Source organism: Sardina pilchardus, chromosome 21 (assembly GCF_963854185.1).
Source record: "Sardina pilchardus chromosome 21, fSarPil1.1, whole genome shotgun sequence".
NCBI classification, from domain to species: Eukaryota; Metazoa; Chordata; class Actinopteri; order Clupeiformes; family Clupeidae; genus Sardina; species Sardina pilchardus.
The window spans coordinates 9,180,676-9,198,906 of NC_085014.1; the positions used below are offsets into that span (position 1 = coordinate 9,180,676).

Genomic DNA, 18,231 nt, shown 5'->3' on the forward strand with positions numbered 1-18,231 from the left:
TGTGTGTGTGTGTGTGTGCGTGGAGACTACACTACCCAAGACTATAGTGTGTAGTGTTTTGTTTCCAGATCAAAGTTTTAGATCAAAGCAGACAATTTGCAATCCGTTAACTGCGTCTACAAAATGTTTTAATAAATGCTAATTCTATTAGCATAAGCAAAACATCTAAATGCAAAGTGGTGCAACACAAGGGAGATACAAGGGGAAGAACAACGGATTTAATCGGTTCATTTATTGACGTTTATTCATTGCTATGTTTAAATCCTCATCCCTATAGAATATGTTTACTTTTCCTCTCCACACAATCACTCACAAAAGCTCATTAGCGGTAGCTGCTAATACAGCAAAGACCTTGGCTGCAATGTGTTTGAGTTGCGTGTGTATTTTGGGCATGTGTGTATGTGCAAGAGAAGGAGGGGGGATTTGAGACCGAGAGAGAGGGGGGATAGAGAAAGAGAGAGAAACTGTTTGCAGTCAACAGTAGCTCATGGCTGGAAAAAAAGGGAGGAAGAAACGCTTCTCTTGATCAAAGTTTTTTTTGTTATTTTTTAGTTCAGGGTGCTCTTCAAAACGGGCCTTAAGTAGGGTTCAGGCCAAAGATTCCCGACGAGACAAAATGAGCCGCGACGTTCTAAAACCTTGCAACTGCAATTAAACATGTTGAATGCTCTGCGATGGCTTGCAACTACATGCAACTTCTACTGTAATTCACACCGCTGCAACTCGGTCTCGTTGTGTCGGGAATCTTTGGTGCGAATTGGGCTTTAGACATGTACTGTAGCCATTTTTTGATTAAAGGCTTTTTTACTAATTAATATTGCCTCCATCTTTCAGTTTTTTTCAAAAGTCGGTCATGGCTGTTCTGACCAGTCGAGAGAGGCCAGAGAGTAGCACAAGAGAGAGAGAGAGAGAGAGAGGAATAGAAGGGGGAAGAGTGTGAGTGTGTGTAGGAAAAAAGGGAAGAAAAGAGTGTGTATGTATGTCTGAGCAAATACAGTGTGAATGTGTGAGTCTGTGAGTCTGTGAGTCTGTGAGTCTGCCTGTGTGTGTGTGCCTGTGTGTGTGTGCCTGTGTGTGTGTGTGTGTGTGTGTGTGTGTGTGTGTGTGTGTGTGTGTGTGTGTGTGTGTGTGTGTGTGTGTGTGTGTGTGTGTGTCAGCCTCTCTGAGGCCCCAATCACACACAAGGTGGCATTTTTTTACACAAGGGTCCAATGTGTGAGGGAAGCCAACACGCTTATGCTGAATCTGCAATTACCTGCAATACACTTTTCTCCTCTGACACAGCAGTAGTGTGAACACACACTGATTGATTTGGGGGGTTGAGAAGAGCAAGGTGCAAGAGGGGTTTCTCTCAGGATTATCCAATCACTTTGAGCCCCTTAACTGCCTTTTATTGCGGAGCTACAGTACGTAATTTTGAGACATTACATTTCTCTTCAGGCTATATGAGTTGTGGCAAGTTTCTTAGGTGTTTTTTTTTTTACCTAAAAGGCCAATTATTTGTGATGCTAACTGTGATTTTGTTACTTGGCATTGTAAACATTACCTATCTGATGCTGCCTAGTTTTACACCTGTACTGTTGAATGTGTCTTCTGAAATTGGAGCTGCAACACGTTTAAATCACAGCATGAGGGAAAAGGTTGAAAGGATGCTTGTGTGGCTCTGCTGTTTGGCCAGTTCATAAGCACACTAGCAACTGCCTTTTTTTTTAAAGACATAGCTGGATAGATAGATAGATAGATACTTTATTCATCCCCAAGGGAAGATTCAAGAAAGCTAGCAAAGATTAGAGAGCTAGCAAACTAGCAAAGATTAGAGATGGTTAGCAAAGATTAAACCTTGCAAAAGGGGCAGTAATAGCTTGGGCAGTTCATAGCAGAGATAACACATCTGACCTTGTACATATATGTTCACTCTCGCAAGGTTGCAGACACAAAACCTGTTTAATGTATTTATGTGAGAACAGAGAAGTCCCACTACTTTATTACTATGGAGGGCTGTGTTAGAAAACACAAAAAAGTTATCTAACCAGAGTTTATTATTATTATTATTGGGACGTGCGTGGGGTTTCTTCTGTGAATAAAGCTTGAGTTGGTATGCTCTTGCAAGTGTCAGTTTCATATATGCTTGTGGGAGTGAGTGAGACAGCATAGTGTGTGTGTGTGTGTGTGTGTGTGTGTGTGCGCTCGGTCCACATACCGTGATCGAGTGATAGTAGATGAGCACCAGGCTGGCAGCCATGACCAAGTTGGCCAGCGAGGAGAAGGGCGCTAGGACCTTGAGGTTGCGTGTGAACACCAGCAGGACGATGAAGGGCAGGAAGCTGAGCATGTAGAGGCGGGAGTCCATGCTGGGCACCGGCACCGCCGTCACGTTAGTGCGGCAGTCCCACGACGTCCCGTTTGCTGCCTCCACCACCTAAGCACACAGTGTAACAACAGCATAAACACACGGTGGAGAATATGAGCACATAAAACATTATCAAATCATCATCCACACCACAGAGGTCCAGCTAAGCAATAAGCCCAGAGAGGCCGTAGCTTACACTGATTCTAGAACAGCTAAGGGGCGTTGTTAGGCATGACGCGAAACGGAGTGCCTAAAACCCCTCTTAGCTGTTCTAAAATCAGTGTAAACTACAGACTCGAGTGGCTTATTACTTTTCTAACACGGTTACTACTGTATGTCAATCTAGCAAGATTTCATGAAACAAAGGCACAGCAACGAAAAATGTAACAATGTATTCATCAAGCTAATCATTCTTCCACCAATAAATATATTTCCTCCATATGAATGGTTGCCATGCAACATCGAGACGCAGCCACTCTAACTTTTGTGCAAGTTGTGGTAACACATTACTATAGAACGAAATGCGGTCAAGGTGTGTATTTATGTTGGATTTTACAACGGCATCGCACACGATTCAGCCAATCATAATCAAGGACCGGAACTATCCGTTTTAGAATTGCTCGCACACACCTGGGTTCAATATCAATCCATGGCCATCGCCTGATCCCACCCCATATCTCTTTCCCAAATGAATCAGTATTTAAGTATTTTCTGTTTGTTCGAAATAATGAGAAATTGTTTTCATGATGTGTACAAGTGACTGGAGGAGGTTGAAGTTTTGAAAATGTCAATTCTAATCTGTAAAATGCACCAAAGCCACTGACAAAACCTGTAAGAGAATCCGGCTGCACTTATACTTATGGGAAAGCGGGTGGTATTGACTTGTCAAGTTGATTGGATTTACTTGGCACAAGAAATTGTGAGACTTCACCATTCCTTTTTCCTTCAAAGGATGCTCCAAATGTCCAAAAATCTAACAAATATTTCAAAGGAAGCATTAAAGCACCTTTCCTAACCATGTAGACCATCCAAACAGCTCTAATCACTAAATATTTCCAGGTCATTTAATTCCGATAGGAACCTTCCTCAGCAAAAAAACCCTCCCAAAAACAGCCAAAGAGTTAAGACAAGAGGATGCTAAACAGCAACCCAACACTGCCCTCTAGTGACGAAACACATACCCAACAACTCTTTAGAGTGTTTGTACCTACAGTATGTCTAACTGTAACCGAAGCATGTCTAAACATTATGAAGACTTGTTTATCAAATAATGCATGAACATTGTTATCTCCTTTACTAGAGTGGAGGATCAGGCTGTTGTGGAATCACCTCTCACCTGTTTGACATTGTCACTGAGAAATACAAAGTAGACGCAGCAGAATCCCAGCTGAGTTATGATCAGGAACAGATTCACCATATGCCTGACAAACATACACACAAACAGACAAACAAACAAACAAACAAACAAACAAGCAAGCAAGCAATATTATTCAAAGTACCGTTTTAAAAAGCACAGAGAACAGATTTGGAGGACCTAAGGCTGTTGCTCAGTTACAGGGCAAACGACAGAAGTAATATCATTTATATAATTTAGTTTTGCCTCGAAGACTGTAATATAATCAGAGCATTTTAACATCATGCATGAATAGTGTTTTTTATATATATATATATATATATATATATATATATAATATTTTATTTTATTTTATGAAGTCAAGAGGGTAAGCACTTTACAACTGCAGAACTTTACTATTTTTATTTCGATCCTCTGACAATATCTAAATGGTATTTCATTAATGCCCTCTACTCTTGAAGTGAAGGTACATGAATACAGTAATTTCCCGCATACTTATAAGCCGCATTGTGTATAAGCCGCAGGACAGTGTTCTATGCAAGTTAAAAGAAACAAAACCATATTAACTGTCCCCCCTGTATTAACCTCATAGCGGAAGACATTTTGCTAAATCAATGTATAAGCCGCGGCTAATAGTCGGGAAATTACGATAGTGTTGTTAGAAGGCAACTGAGCAACTTTTAATGGCCTCATCACTTGGCGTTTACCTTCCCCAAACAGAGTGCCTCCTCAACCAAGAGACATTCTCCATGCCGTACTCCACCGCATCCCCATAGGTAAGAGGAGGCTTGTTCAGCCTAAAACAGAACAGAAAGATGCAAAACATTACAGGAATAAAATGGCTTTGCAGCTGGTAAGTTGGACAGGGAACTACAATTGTTATAAATGTGTATTTAATTACAATTGATTTGACATGCATGGTGCTTTTCAGTGAGCACATACAGCACCATTTTGGACATGTTTTGTAACTGTAAAATACACGTGTTTTTTGAACATCCTATTTCTTTCGTTACACACACTCGGTGAGTATGATGTAGCAGTCGCACAATGAGAATGCATTTTACAGAACTGTGCTGCATGAGAACTTGCAGGTTTGCAGACTCTCATGCTCAATTAGCAAATATTTTTTACAGAACTGTGCAGTGTGACACCACAAGGTCAGAATATCCACTAAAATAAGCCAGAGAAAACCAGCTCATGAAACCCATGTGATCAAGGACACAGATTGCCAAAGGACCTCCTTGAGGTTGAAATAACCCATTTTCGTTACAGTAGCATTCAGTTGGCGATGTCTGCTTTGTTTCTGTTTCATTGCTTCAAATTTGCTTTACATTACTAAGTAGTCCACTTCCTTTACTCATACAGCAGAACCTTTTGTACTGTACTTTGTGACAACAATATTTTCACAATATGGCCATTGTGTTTAATGTGATCGGTTGTGACTGTTTTCAATACAGTGAAAAGACATCCACTACACATGCATTATAAATACAAATATATTATACATAATAACGATTTGCAACCTATTTGCAATTTATACACCTGCAAAACTATATTACACATGTGAACATCTTTTCACAAGCTCAAAATATGAATGATCCTGTATCAACCACATACTGTAGTTTGCATGTTCACCTGACCTGGCCCTGAATCACTAGTGAGTTCTCAAGCCCTGTTCATTGTGTCTGAAGTGTTTTGGAAGTTCATGTGTAAGGCCTAGTCAATGTGTTCATACCCATTCCAATTCCTGAAAAGTTTGTTTTGTGCGTTTCTGCCTCTGGGATGATCATTTAGCTTGTGCCTTTGGCCATCTTCCTCCGGTTCAACTCATGCTTTTCTGCTGTGTCATCCCTGTGTTTGAGTCGGAGTGCACTCTGAAAGTTGTATGGGGTCTTGTTTTCACATGTTTTCACTTCCTGAGTGCTGATCTAAATTTCTCCCCACATTGGTCTGTGGCCACCTGTCTTTCTCTGTGTTAGTTTCGTTCTATACAATTGACTGATCTGCACTCCTTATTTCCTGTATCACTATGCTTTTTATTGGCATACTGATCTCTTACTGATATACAAACTCTGCAACTTAAACCTTATGGCAAGAGGGTATTGCCTTCTAATAGTTGTCCACTGACACGGCACTGATACTTTCTTTGCCATTTTCCAGACTTGTTACTTGACGGCAAATGCAAATCCACCACACTGGCAATCTACATATTGACCTTTCCCTATAACTATCCCCAAAAGAATGTTGCTAAATACGTCTAGTTCTGCAATTCCTCCCTGTTCCCAAAACATGCTTATCTATCAAATTTCTAGCCAAAGGGTAATACTGAGGACAAGGGTGAGTGGCTAGGAAAAGCATCCTTTGCAGACTTGTAGCCTCGACCAGGAATCACTCTGATAAGACATTATTGGCAGTCTGCTTCATGGTAAAGTTCTGCTCGATTAGGGTGTCTGGTCTCAAGTTCTTACTCTTCCATCCCCCACTGTCAATCCCTCGCTCCACCCTTTCGTTTTTTTAGGCATCACTCCACTTCCAACTGCAACTCCTACAGCTCCAGTTATTGCATGAGTAGCAGTAGTTAAAGATAGTCTTATCACCTTATGAACTACTCTTATCAGATACTCTTATCAACTCATGGACACATAGTATACATAACTGGTAATGTCTAAGATTGTCATGTTGGACAACTTCCAAAACACTTGTCATTAATTGTGTACTATGATAATGAATCACTTGTTATCATGTGGCTTTTTTTTTAATTGTATGACAAGTAAACACATATACATGTAGCTCCTTACATCTGCCTATTTAAAGAACACGCCGACATTTTGGGAAATTAGCTTATTCACCATCTCCCCCACTGGTTTCTGGTTACATCTAAGATTGTCATGCTGGACAGTGTCACCTTCCAAAACACTTGTTACTAACTGTGTACTATGATAAAAGGTGATTCATTATCATATAGGCTTTTTTACACAATTTTATGCCGAGCAAACACATAGCTCCTTACATCTACCTATTTAAGGAACACCTTAACGCCGACATTTTGGGAAATTAGCTTATTTACCATCTCCCCCACAGTTAGATAAGATGATACTGTACACACCATTCACATCTCTGTGCGTGCAGTCACTCAGTCTGAGGCAACCACCATTAGCCTAGCTTAGCATAGCACATTGAGGTGAGCCGTTCCAACTAGCCCATTTCCCAAAATGTGACCAAAGATCTCAAACATGGCTCTATTTAAATGCCGCCCAAATAGCAGTGCTTTTCCTGATGAGAACATAGTTCCAAGTTTGAATAGGCTTTTTAAAAAAAAAAATCACCAATCTGTAGCCTATATGTTGTGGCTAGTCACAATAATTGGGAAAATGTCTCGGTCTCTGTGAAACTCAAACGAAGAATTTCTGCAGAAATCAACTCAAATCAACATTTTTGGCAAAAAAGAAAAGAACAGAAATAAAGAAAAATAGAATCACACTTCTGAATGCAACACTGTAAGTGAAGTAAGTGAAAATACTGGTGGTCATATACTATTCATTGGCACATTGAACATAATTCTCTGATTGGAAGTAAAGGGGCAAATACAGACCTGTGTGTGGATACTCAATGTAAAAGAACACACTTGAGTAGGTAGGTACACAATCAATTTTAAAGTTTTCACTGTAAGTGTTTTCCCAATGATACCAGGAGATTTCCCTTTTGAACAAAGTGTCTAATGTAAGAAGTTGTGTGTAGTGTGTCGCAATAAGTGTGTTGCATAATTAATCAATAAAATGAATGACAATTAAATGACAACTTAATAACAGCTTTGAGCTGTTAAGGCTCTTAATCAGTCTTAAAGACCTCCAAATGAATTAAACTAACTTCACAAGAACCTTACGAAATAAAATACACACACCCATGAGATACAGTATACGACCTTTCACATGCTGATCACCGATACATTCTTAAAAGGTACTCTCGCTTCCTCACAGACTAATTAACTGTGCTAAATAAATTAATGGGTGTTCAACGATCGGCATCCTCTGCATTGAGCATGAAAGAATCTGTCACAGGCGTGGAGAGATGAAAGGGCAAAGGAATTTCACAAAGAGGAGGCCGTACTCACTTGGCACTCAGATGATGAGAACACTTGACCAGCAAGCTCATGCAGTGTATGGCCACGATCCCCATGACCAATAGGCTGAGAGGGCCCAGCTTCAAAGGAGATTAAAAAAACACATCAATGTCAATGATCAATGTCAACAATGTCAGACAATAGCTATGCATGAGCATGAGTCAACACTAAAAAAAACAAACACCAAAAAAAGTTTTTCTTCTCATAAAAAGTACTTCTTTGACATACAGTACACGGCTCTAGTTTTTCAGCGAATTGTTTAACATACCTTATTCATTAAGGTCATGCGCAATCCATTATTTTAAAAAAATTATCCTAAACATGAGTGCTCATCTTCTACTTGTGAACATGCTATTTGAACTTTAACTGGTTCAAATCCCACATTTCCATTATATGTATAAACATCAGGTTTAACACCATAATGGTATCCATGCTGCAATGTTGAAAAAGACCAGCGAGATTTACATTACATTAAATTACATTTGGCTGATGCTTTTTAACCAAAGCAACTTACAACATGGTTAAAAACATTTAAGCTTTTAAAGGGACACTTCACCGATTAGCATTAAGCTTTGTATCTTTAGAAATAAATGGGAGAAATACGGATTTCAATGAAACCCATGAATAGGACTTCCTGCTTTCAATGATGTAAAATGATGATTTTTACATAATTGAAAGCAGGAAGTCCAACATTGAAATCCGTATTTCTCCCATCTCGAGGCAAACTGAGGGAATGATGCACGACCATTAAAAAACATGACTGGTTTTCTAAAGATACAAAACTTAATGCTAATCGGTGAAGTGTCCCTTTAAGAGCACTTCTAACAACAAATTAAAAATAGATACAGTAGATAACCATTGTGTGTTGCTAGATAGACAATCATCATGTGTTGCTGAAACATCTGTTTGAGAGATGAACAGACCCTCAATTTCACATTCACTTTCATTTCAGCCAGCGTGACTACTGTACATAACCACATTACAGAGCTTCCCACTTTCATAATTCATTTACGGTAATGTCACAGAGGACTCAATATGGCAAAGTGGGTATCATCGACTATGAACTGCCTGCACTCATCCTGACCAGTCTTCTCTGATTACCTATCTGATCATGTATTGTCTGTCTCTGCCATCCTATGTACATCATATAAGATCAGTTAGTGTTCTGGAGCCTCATTAGAGAAAAATATCTTAACTACGTGTCCTATCTTAACTTGAGTTTGAATGATAGGAAACATTGTATCTTCCTATTACAGAAGCAATTTCTAAACTCGTGGTTGTGACCTATCTTATCTCAGACCTCACATCTTATTTGTAACTTAAGATATCCTGTAACTGTCAAGTAGATTAAATCGGTAATTGTCCTGTCATGCCTGTCTCTCTGCTTACAGTGTATGCAAGACTGCCTGTATCTATGATTACAATGTAAAGTTGCAAAAACAAATAAGTAACGATTGGATTTTTTACTAAATGCAATTAGAAAACAACACATTTGGTCAAAAGCTTGTGTGCCTTGTCTGAGGTAGTGTCTGTTATTTTAAAAAACAACAACAACAGTGGCTGAAGCAGACATCATGTTAACCACATCAAAACTATAATGGCTAATGTGATTTAGCTCGTTTGCCCTAGTGGACCCACCACAAGGCCAGCATTCTTCACAGCCAGGGGCAAGCCCAGCAGCCCAGTGCCAATGTTTCCTTTCAGTAAATGGATCAGGGTCTGGAAAAAACTGAAGACAAGGGGAGGGGAAAGGGTTAACTCCAACGGCATACACGGATGCCACAGGCACATGTGGCACAAAAAGCCAAAACAACGCAAGTTTGCAAAATTATTTAAGAACTCCTCAATCTCATTCTGTGATCATGGGAGGAATCATGAAAAAGGATGTAGTCTGGTGATTTCAAAGCACTGATATCAAGAATCAAACATCAAGATAGAGTGCGTGTATATAATATATACAGCACACTCACACTCACACACACACACAGAGAGACACAAACTCACTGCTCTGAACTAGAGAGAGAATGAATAGTCAGATGCTTACGAGGAGCCTGTTCTTCCACCAATGCGCTCGTACTCATTGGACGGGGTGGTTGGTTGCGACGGTCGCTCTTCCTCCGCGGGACTGTCGTCGATCCGGGCGAACGCCGGACCTGAAGAACGCAGGGGCAAACGCTCAGATGCCATATCTCTGCCAAAAGCTGAACAGCTGACGAGCTGCACTGCTACTAGTCCGGCCCCTCCCTTGTTAAACACTAAGCTCACACACAAATTTATTCAGCCGTCATATCCTGGCCTGATACAACAAGTCGGATGGCCAAAAGTCACCGAGATAAGGACAGATGGGAGTGAATTGAGAGGGAGAGGGAGAGAGAGAGAGAGAGAGAGAGGTGGGTTCTCTGAAAAGAAGCTAAGTGAGGACTGAATTGGGTTACCATCGTGATAGGTGATGTCAGAGGCCATGGCTGATGTGACGTCTTGTGCGTCTGTTGGTCAGTTATCCGGCTTTGAAGAGCAGTTGAGAGGGCCCCCACATCTAAAATTGCTGTGAGAAGCAGAAAGGAGAAGTGGTTCGACACACAGTTCCAGTATTGAAAAAGGACTGGAGAGGTGCACAGTATAGGTATATACTTTACTATATATATATACTGTATATATATATATACTGGTGTGGTTTTAGATCCAGTTAAAGAGTTGTTTAAGTTTAGGTTTAACTTTTTTGTCTATTTTCTATGTCTTAACTGAAGTGAATATAGATAAGGTTAAAATAATCAACCATCTGAAGAACTACAACGGAGTATTAGGGCCACACATGAAGAAAATATGTTTGCCATGACGAGATTAAATTTGACATGTCGACATTAAACTAGACATTTTGAGAATAAATAATCTCGACATTTCATCTTTATTCTCGACATTCAAAACTAGTTTATATAGTTGTTGCTAAACCCAACCCAACCCAAGGCATCTTGTTGAGTCGTCGGCCAACAGACTGTGTCTGAGACTGATTGTCAGGATTCAGTGGCACCTACTTTCGAGCAGTCGCTCTCTCTCCTCCAGACTAGTTTTGATGGATATGTTTACATCCGTGAATTTAAGGATTTTAACAGGCTGTGGAGTTAATGCTGGTCAGGGAGAAAACCCATGTTAAACCAAAACTCTGTAGTCAAGAATTTGATCATGTTAATATCTATTGTAGCTGAGTAGTCTATGATTCCTACAATGAGAAAAATGACTCCTGTCACTAAGCTACATCCCGATCCCCCAGTGTTTTTTCCCGATCCGCCCACAGCAAAATTCAAACCACTCGCTCCAACAAGATTTGCATTGGTTCCCTAGTCTAATCTAGCTATTGACAGTTAGGCTACGGCTATCTAGGTCTCTCCTTAGGTGGCTAACGTTATTTTCATTCAAGTAGAAAGTATGCCTGGCTTGATCATTGTATCTGTTTAAGTCGGAAATCATTTGGTTTGTTGTTAACCTTACCATACGTTGTGCTTATGTGACAGACGTGCACTATTATAGTGCTGCCACTAACGACTAATTTTCTAACGATTAATCTTTCGACTAATTTTTCGATTAGTCGACTAATCTAAACGACTATTTTTTAAAAAAAAATTGTCAATTTTATTCCATTTTATTCCATTCCATTTTGTCCATTTTATTTTTAACTCAACTGAAGGGCCAAAACATGACATATAGCCATAGATATAGATATGCTCATATCAATATCAGCCTACTTTTGTAGAGTTAATAATAGAATTAATAACATTACAGCCGTTAGAGACGGGAGACCAAAAATAAATAGGGGGTCAAAAGCAAAACGATTAGTCGACTAAAAAAATTGGCGTCGACTAATTTTCATAATCGATTAGTTCGATTATGTCGATTAATCGCGGCAGCACTACACTATTAATAGCAGAAGCAAGCTTGGACCAATCTGACCTGTCTGTACACAGCCTATACAGAGATGGATATGGCCCGACAGTAGGGCCTATCGATAGTATCGATATCAACATTATCGGATCGATACCAGCCTGATGGGATCAATACTTTAATTTCTTGTCAGTTCCAATTTCTCTTACTTCCACAATATGTTGCTCCTGTTTCGCCAAGGACTAGCCTACAGACATGCAAACACCACCTTTCACGTCTTGCATGCCCGCTTTGCAATGTTTCACTGTTGAAATGTTTGTAAATTATTAACAGTGGAAATCATAAAATCCTTAATGGTAATGGAAAAATGTATTAAAATGTATCATATTGATGTTTCATTCACGTCATAAATCATAACACACTGCTCTCCCCTAAAAGTGCATGAGCTGCTTTTAGTGACAAGTGTCGGTATTGGTATTGGTATCGGCAATGCTGGCCCTATATTTGTTTGGTATCGGATTGATATAAAATTTTGCAGTATCGCACACCACTACCAGACAGATGGTGAGTAACGTTGTGGAAGTTTGCTGCTAGATCTAGCAGCCCGTCTGTGGTAGTTAGACAGTCTGTGGTTAGACAGAAAAGTAGCTGTTGAGACACTGGTGCAAAGGCACTGTGATGTCAACGCACAAACATCCGGACCATTGATTTACAATGGGTAAATATTAGCACATTTATGGCAAATACCTTAGAAAGTATAGAGTTGTCAAACATTAAAGTTTCATTCCGCCAGTGTTGCTTGAGATGGTTGAACAAATGTTGTACGTTAAATGGTTAGAGCTGAATTAGATGCAGAAAAACTGGTGGGAAGAATATTTTCTAAAAAGTCCAGCGATAAGCCGGAGGCAGACTATAAACACAACACATGAGTTGAGGCAGGATCTAACTATGATTCTAGCTTACTTCATACTTCTATACACACAAAAGATGGGCTAAGTGTTCATAAATGTCATATCAGCATTAAAGATCACTCCATCTTCATGGTGTGCAGGTGACCTCTCACCGCACTCACGCCACTCTTGATATTTCTGTAGTCAGCAATTGCATGTTCCTGCAAAACTTGAGACATCTGTGGTATTGTTTTGTGGGATAACACAGCACATTTTAGAGTGACCTTCATTGATACCAGTGGAGACATCTGTGCAGTATCCTATGCATAATACAATTTTGAGGTATCTTCTGATGTCATATGTGTTGGGATGGATTATATTGGTAACAACAACCTGGAGAGAAATAGGCCTTCATTCTGTACAATACACAGAGCCAACAAGACTGCCCTGTGGCCCACCCTCTTTTCCCTTTCTTTAGTCCCTAAGACCAAACAAATCACTGACACTGCTAAATAGTGACAAGATGCATTTCACATCATCATCATCATCATAACAACATCACGAGAGAAGCCCACTCTGTCCAAAGCACAACTGACGCATTGACTAACCATTATCACTTCAATCACAAATGACGCTATCGTCATTAGGATTAGATAATGTGGCTAATTAAAGTCTCCCGAAACATAAAATCACCGCGAGACGCAAACTGACAAAGCTGCTAAGCAAATAGGCTACTGCAGATAATAAGTGTGTGTGAGTCAAGATTGGCTGACACAGCTATTAGCTTGTCAACCAAAACTAGAGCATACCAGAGTAGTAGCCATGTTTTTGGCAAATGCTACACATTGCCTTACATACACGCCAATCCAATGTCACTAATCTGGTAATCTTGTTTCATTGTAGGAAAGGTGCTGTGTCCATCGTCGTGTCTACAGCCTAACATTATGAGGTAACGTTAATGTTTTAACCGTTTCCGCAAGTGAATGACTGACAGTGACTTACCGTGCGAAGATCAGCTGTGTGTCACAGAAACGTACTGTAATGCAGACTAGAATATCCCAAAACACATCATTTATGAGCAATAGCGGTGTGCATTCTTACACACCGCGTCAAATGCAGGTAGAACCGTAATGCCGCACTAGCTGCTGGATTCCACTCCCAGAGGTGGTGTCAGCTTGTAATTCTCGCGTTTCCTCAAATGTACACAACGTGATCACATGACACAGACATTCTGCTAGTCAGCTGACATGCACACACCACTGTATTGGCCTCGTTAAAGCTATTCAAGCCACAAGGCCTAATCGAATAGTACATATTTTGAGAGACGATCTACAGTCAAAGGTGCCAGTGTCATTCAGGGTTTTTTTTTTTGTTGTGATGCATTCTATTGCCTGGTGGATTCTAGTGTTATACCATTGTTACAAAGTATCTGATTCAATGTAACCCCACGAGATTGTAGCCAAATGGTGTGTATTGGGCAGCTCCTTTAAGGGACTGTCTACAAGTATACAAACATTTGCGATTACATTCATATTTATACTATTACACTTCACAATCAACACAAAACTACAATTGAAAACAAATATTTTGAATAGTATATGAGATGTAACAACTCTGGTGTTAACTGTGTCTTTGGAAACTTATAATGCATCTGTAGGCTACACAATAAAAATGCAGTAGTGAAGTGGAAGGAACCTCCAGATGATCCCTTAATGCAGCCGGTTAGGCTATCATGTGTGGCAAAGCGTTCACGAGTTAACACAACCAGGAGGCGGCATTTGGGCTAGTTGTGTTCATATTGCATTTGGTGGTGCTCCGAAGATATATCCGCAACTATGACGGTGATTATGTATTTCTGTCCCTCGATTTAGATTCATCATCTTTCGATTATTCTACAAGTTTGCAGCGCCTATAGCTAATAGCTAACCCCTAACAGTGCATGAACTGCCTACATGCTAGCTAAGGTAGCCAGCAGGATAGCAGGATTTTAACTCAGTGAACTTTGGGCTGTGTAAAGTGTTGGATGATGACATTGTATTAAATTCCTTCTACAGAAGCACGAGTTTTTTGTCGATATGACCTGTGAGGGCTGTTCTGGAGCCGTCACACGCGTTCTCACAAAACTGGGTAAGATGCATTTTGTGTTTGGGGATACCTTAGTTAATCATTTTTGTTCACTTGTCTAAGAAAATAAAGCCAGCGTTCGCGAACTTCAGTGTTCAGTGTGCAAGATGATAGTTGCAGCACTGGGGTGCAGCCTATTAGGCATGTTAAGTATCAAGAAGATTGCAGATGGGGCATGTCAGGTGCTGAGATGATTACAGGTTACATAATCAGAACGTTCATATTATGTATTTGCTCAGCCAAGCCAGACCATAGGGTTATTTGACGCTAATTTAGGCTTATTATGTGTGAAATGTTGCCCTAACCATCACGCCTCTGTTTGTCCCGTACCACCGTGTTCCAGATGTCAAGTTTGATATAGATCTCCCTAACAAGAAGGTGTTCATCGACTCTGACAAGGACACAGACGTCCTTCTGGAAACATTGAAGAAGACTGGGAAAGCTGTCAACTACATCGGCCCAAAATAAACCTGATATGCTTCCCCCAGTTGCTATGAGTACAGGTGAGATACCCAACTCTCAACAAGGCACAACAAACGTCTTTGTGGTTAAATCAAGAAAACATTTATTACATTCATGATAATCCCATTTATAATCTTGTGACTGGTTGCTAGGAGGTCTGTATGTGATGCCTTCCTGTTTTCACTTTCAATTGCAGATAGTCTTTTCCTTTTCCTCACTGTTGATTGATGATGCTGAATAACCAGTTGGAGCTCTTTCATGATGACACAGGAAGAAGGCTAGTCACACCACAGGGGACCACTCAGAGTTCTTGCACGCTGTATGTTTTTTTTTTTTTTTTTTTTTTTTTTTTAAATGGGAGATTAGATGGAAAGGAGAATGGGTTTAAGACAATTGTAGGAAGTTTTGTTATGTCTGAAATGTTTGTCTTTGTCTTTAAATAGATCCTCTAATCAAGAAACAAAATCAATCACAGCACTCTGAAAATGTAACAATTATAATGTTAGCCGACATAAAAATTAACTGATTCCACTTACGCTTAATTGTTGTATTTATTTGATAGTCCTTACACACTCCAACACTAACACATAGGCTAGAGTTTACTTCTGGCCGCTGGTGGCTAAAATAAGGTAGTAAGCATAAAGTTGTAAACCCTACAATGCTACAGGGTTTGGGAACATGCTTCTGGGAGACTTTTCTCACACAATGCATCTAAAAGTGGTGACTTCTGATGAGTGTTGATAAACAAATTAAAACTTTTTGATTTAAGGGCAGCATCATCGGCTTAGATGGCGTCCCTGCCATATTGTTGTGATGTATAAGCTGCTCTTTGCTATGCAGACATAACCATTTTCAGAAAACATTGGGCAGCATACAGCTGTCTATGTATTATATTACTGACTCTGTTACTAAGTCTGTGACTTAGTGACTCTGATAAGTTCAATTGGCAAACAAGTCCATTTGGAATATGAATTGCAGATTAATGAGTGAATATGAATGTTGAATTGAAAATATCAATGGTAGAGGATTGTCGTATGATATACTGCTGTATTGAATATTTGGAACCATCATAAGGTGTCAGACTGAAGAGGAACTTTCACTCAACTGTCCTCATGCTGGTCACCTGCAAGGCTTAGAGTTCTCAGGAAGCTGTGCCAGAGGGCAGACATGGATCTGGGCCGGGTTTCCCAGATTCGTTAAGAAGCTCAGTGTTAAGAACTTCTTAGTAGCGCTCTAAGAACGTTCTAAGAATGCTCCTAAGAAGTTCTTAGCACTTAAGAACTTCTTAACGAATCTGGGAAACCTGGCCCAGTCCATTAAGATTTGAAAATATATAATCATATTGTGGATATAACAGCTTATGGTACAGACTTTAGGTGCTGATCACCTGTTCTGAAACCAAATCCCTGATGTGTCAAGATACTATGTTTAATTTCCTTAGTGGGTTTATGAGACTGGGGAAGGTGTGGTTGTTTTGTTTCTAAATTCACCGATAGGGGGCAGTATTTACCAGAGAGAAAAAAAAATTAATGTGTACTTGCAGCTGGAGTATAGTTTTGCCTTCCACAGTGCATTGTGGTTAGCCAATGAATCTTAAAAAGAAAACGACTGAATAAATAATCAAAATATACAATAAATCACCAGATATCACGTATAGACTATCACCACAATTAAAGGACGGTTAGGTTGTTGTTAGTACAGACTGTCCGCTGTAGTTTGTATCGATTGTGGGATCAATCAGACTGGAGCCTTCCACCAGCCCCAGTGTCACGGACACCAGGGAGGAATAGAGCAGAGTGGCACAGCAGATGTAGAAGGACCAGCCCAGGTACTTAAACAACTGGGGGTTCTGTAGTTGAATGAAGAGCATGAAAGAGATGATGCAACTCATGCAGAAAGCCACTGTGGGGGATGGAGAAAGAATGTGAGCGACTGAAGCAGCTGGAATTTGTCAATATTTCTAGTTCAAGGAAAGTTGTGTAAATATTTTATCAAGTGTTTACAAATTAAATGCAGATAGCATAAATAGAGAACAGCATACACAAAACAGAAAGATAGATAGATACTTTATTGATCCCCAAGGGGAAATTCAAGGGAAAAACCCCATCACATCCCATTATGTCTATTCTCTATATGTGATGCATTCTGGGAAAACTCTTTACATGGTGCAATTTGACCAACTTCTGATAACATGCAAGATTTTGGGAGGATGGTATCCTGGATTTTGCTAGGAGGCTGTCCAGAATGTTGCTATAGGATGGTATCAGAATCTGGTATCAGTGCAATTTCACGAGGGTTAAAAACGGAAAATCAAGGACTTTTTGAGTGCACCATATGAAGGTGTTTTCCTAGATCAAATCACACATGTTCTTTGGGAAATATAAAACGTCTACCTGAGAAGATGTTCAGGATCAGTGCAACAATGGCTCTTTTCCCTCTGGTAACAGCTGGGCGAATGGCTATGAGGGCCGCCAGAGCAAACGCACATGAGCAGGACATGAACATCCAACTCAGGCTGTATGTGCCTGCATGGTGAAAAGAGGGAATCGTCTGGTTGCTCTCCCATATCACCATGAAAGAACACTTTGTTCTTTGTTGAGTGGCCAGCAGAATAAAAATGGGCCCACTATATTTCTTCAATAAGTGGCTCGGATTACACCACATTAGAACAATTGTCAGTACTCTGGAGATATCTGTGGAATCTTCTAAGCCTTGTGGACAGTCTAGTTACATTATGAACTATGAGAAATAAATAAATGAGAGATTCATCATGAATTAATAAGCGTATAATGGAGCACTCACCAGTCCAAGCTGGATAGGTTGTACAACTGGAGAATCCCTGAAAGGTGTTACAGAAGGCAAAGAGACCCGTGTTGGTTCCCTCCGGCTGGACCAGCCACTGTGGGGCACAAAGACACATTGTGTACAGCATGAGCTCCACCGACACCATTGTTGTCAGCACTGTGACCGGGTTCTTCATCACAAAATTCTTCAACGATGTTGGTTGCCCCCCCTCAGAAAAAAAAAGATAGCAAATGGGCCAGAGTCTCTGAGT

At 40.1% G+C, this 18,231-nt stretch overlaps 2 protein-coding genes across 2 annotated transcripts in view; one reads left to right on the top strand and one right to left on the bottom strand.

Moving 5' to 3' along the window:
• The window catches only part of slc36a1 (solute carrier family 36 member 1), a 58,160-nt gene extending 44,395 nt beyond the window's left edge, over positions 1–13,765 (bottom strand). Inside the window, exons 1-8 of the mRNA XM_062524990.1 lie at positions 13,593–13,765; positions 10,260–10,369; positions 9,869–9,977; positions 9,463–9,553; positions 7,816–7,904; positions 4,412–4,501; positions 3,687–3,771; positions 2,201–2,419 (exon numbers count right to left, since the gene is read on the bottom strand). Of these exons, the coding sequence (XP_062380974.1) occupies positions 2,201–2,419; positions 3,687–3,771; positions 4,412–4,501; positions 7,816–7,904; positions 9,463–9,553; positions 9,869–9,977; positions 10,260–10,287 (711 nt within the window). The 5' untranslated portion in view covers positions 10,288–10,369; positions 13,593–13,765. The remainder of the gene's footprint in view (positions 1–2,200; positions 2,420–3,686; positions 3,772–4,411; positions 4,502–7,815; positions 7,905–9,462; positions 9,554–9,868; positions 9,978–10,259; positions 10,370–13,592) is intronic.
• Positions 13,766–14,278: 513 nt separating this feature from the next.
• atox1 (antioxidant 1 copper chaperone) lies at positions 14,279–15,711 on the top strand. Its single transcript, XM_062524415.1, has 4 exons — positions 14,279–14,431; positions 14,645–14,717; positions 15,058–15,217; positions 15,373–15,711. The coding sequence occupies exons 1-3, from the start codon at positions 14,426–14,428 to the stop codon at positions 15,180–15,182; spliced, it is 204 nt and encodes a 67-aa protein (XP_062380399.1). The 5' UTR covers positions 14,279–14,425; the 3' UTR covers positions 15,183–15,217; positions 15,373–15,711.
• The last annotated feature ends 2,520 nt before the right edge of the window (positions 15,712–18,231 follow it).

Coding starts and splice junctions, on each gene's coding strand:
- atox1 (XM_062524415.1), top strand. Junction 14,718..15,057: donor ACGCGTTCTCACAAAACTGG/GTAAGATGCATT, acceptor ACCGTGTTCCAG/ATGTCAAGTTTGATATAGAT.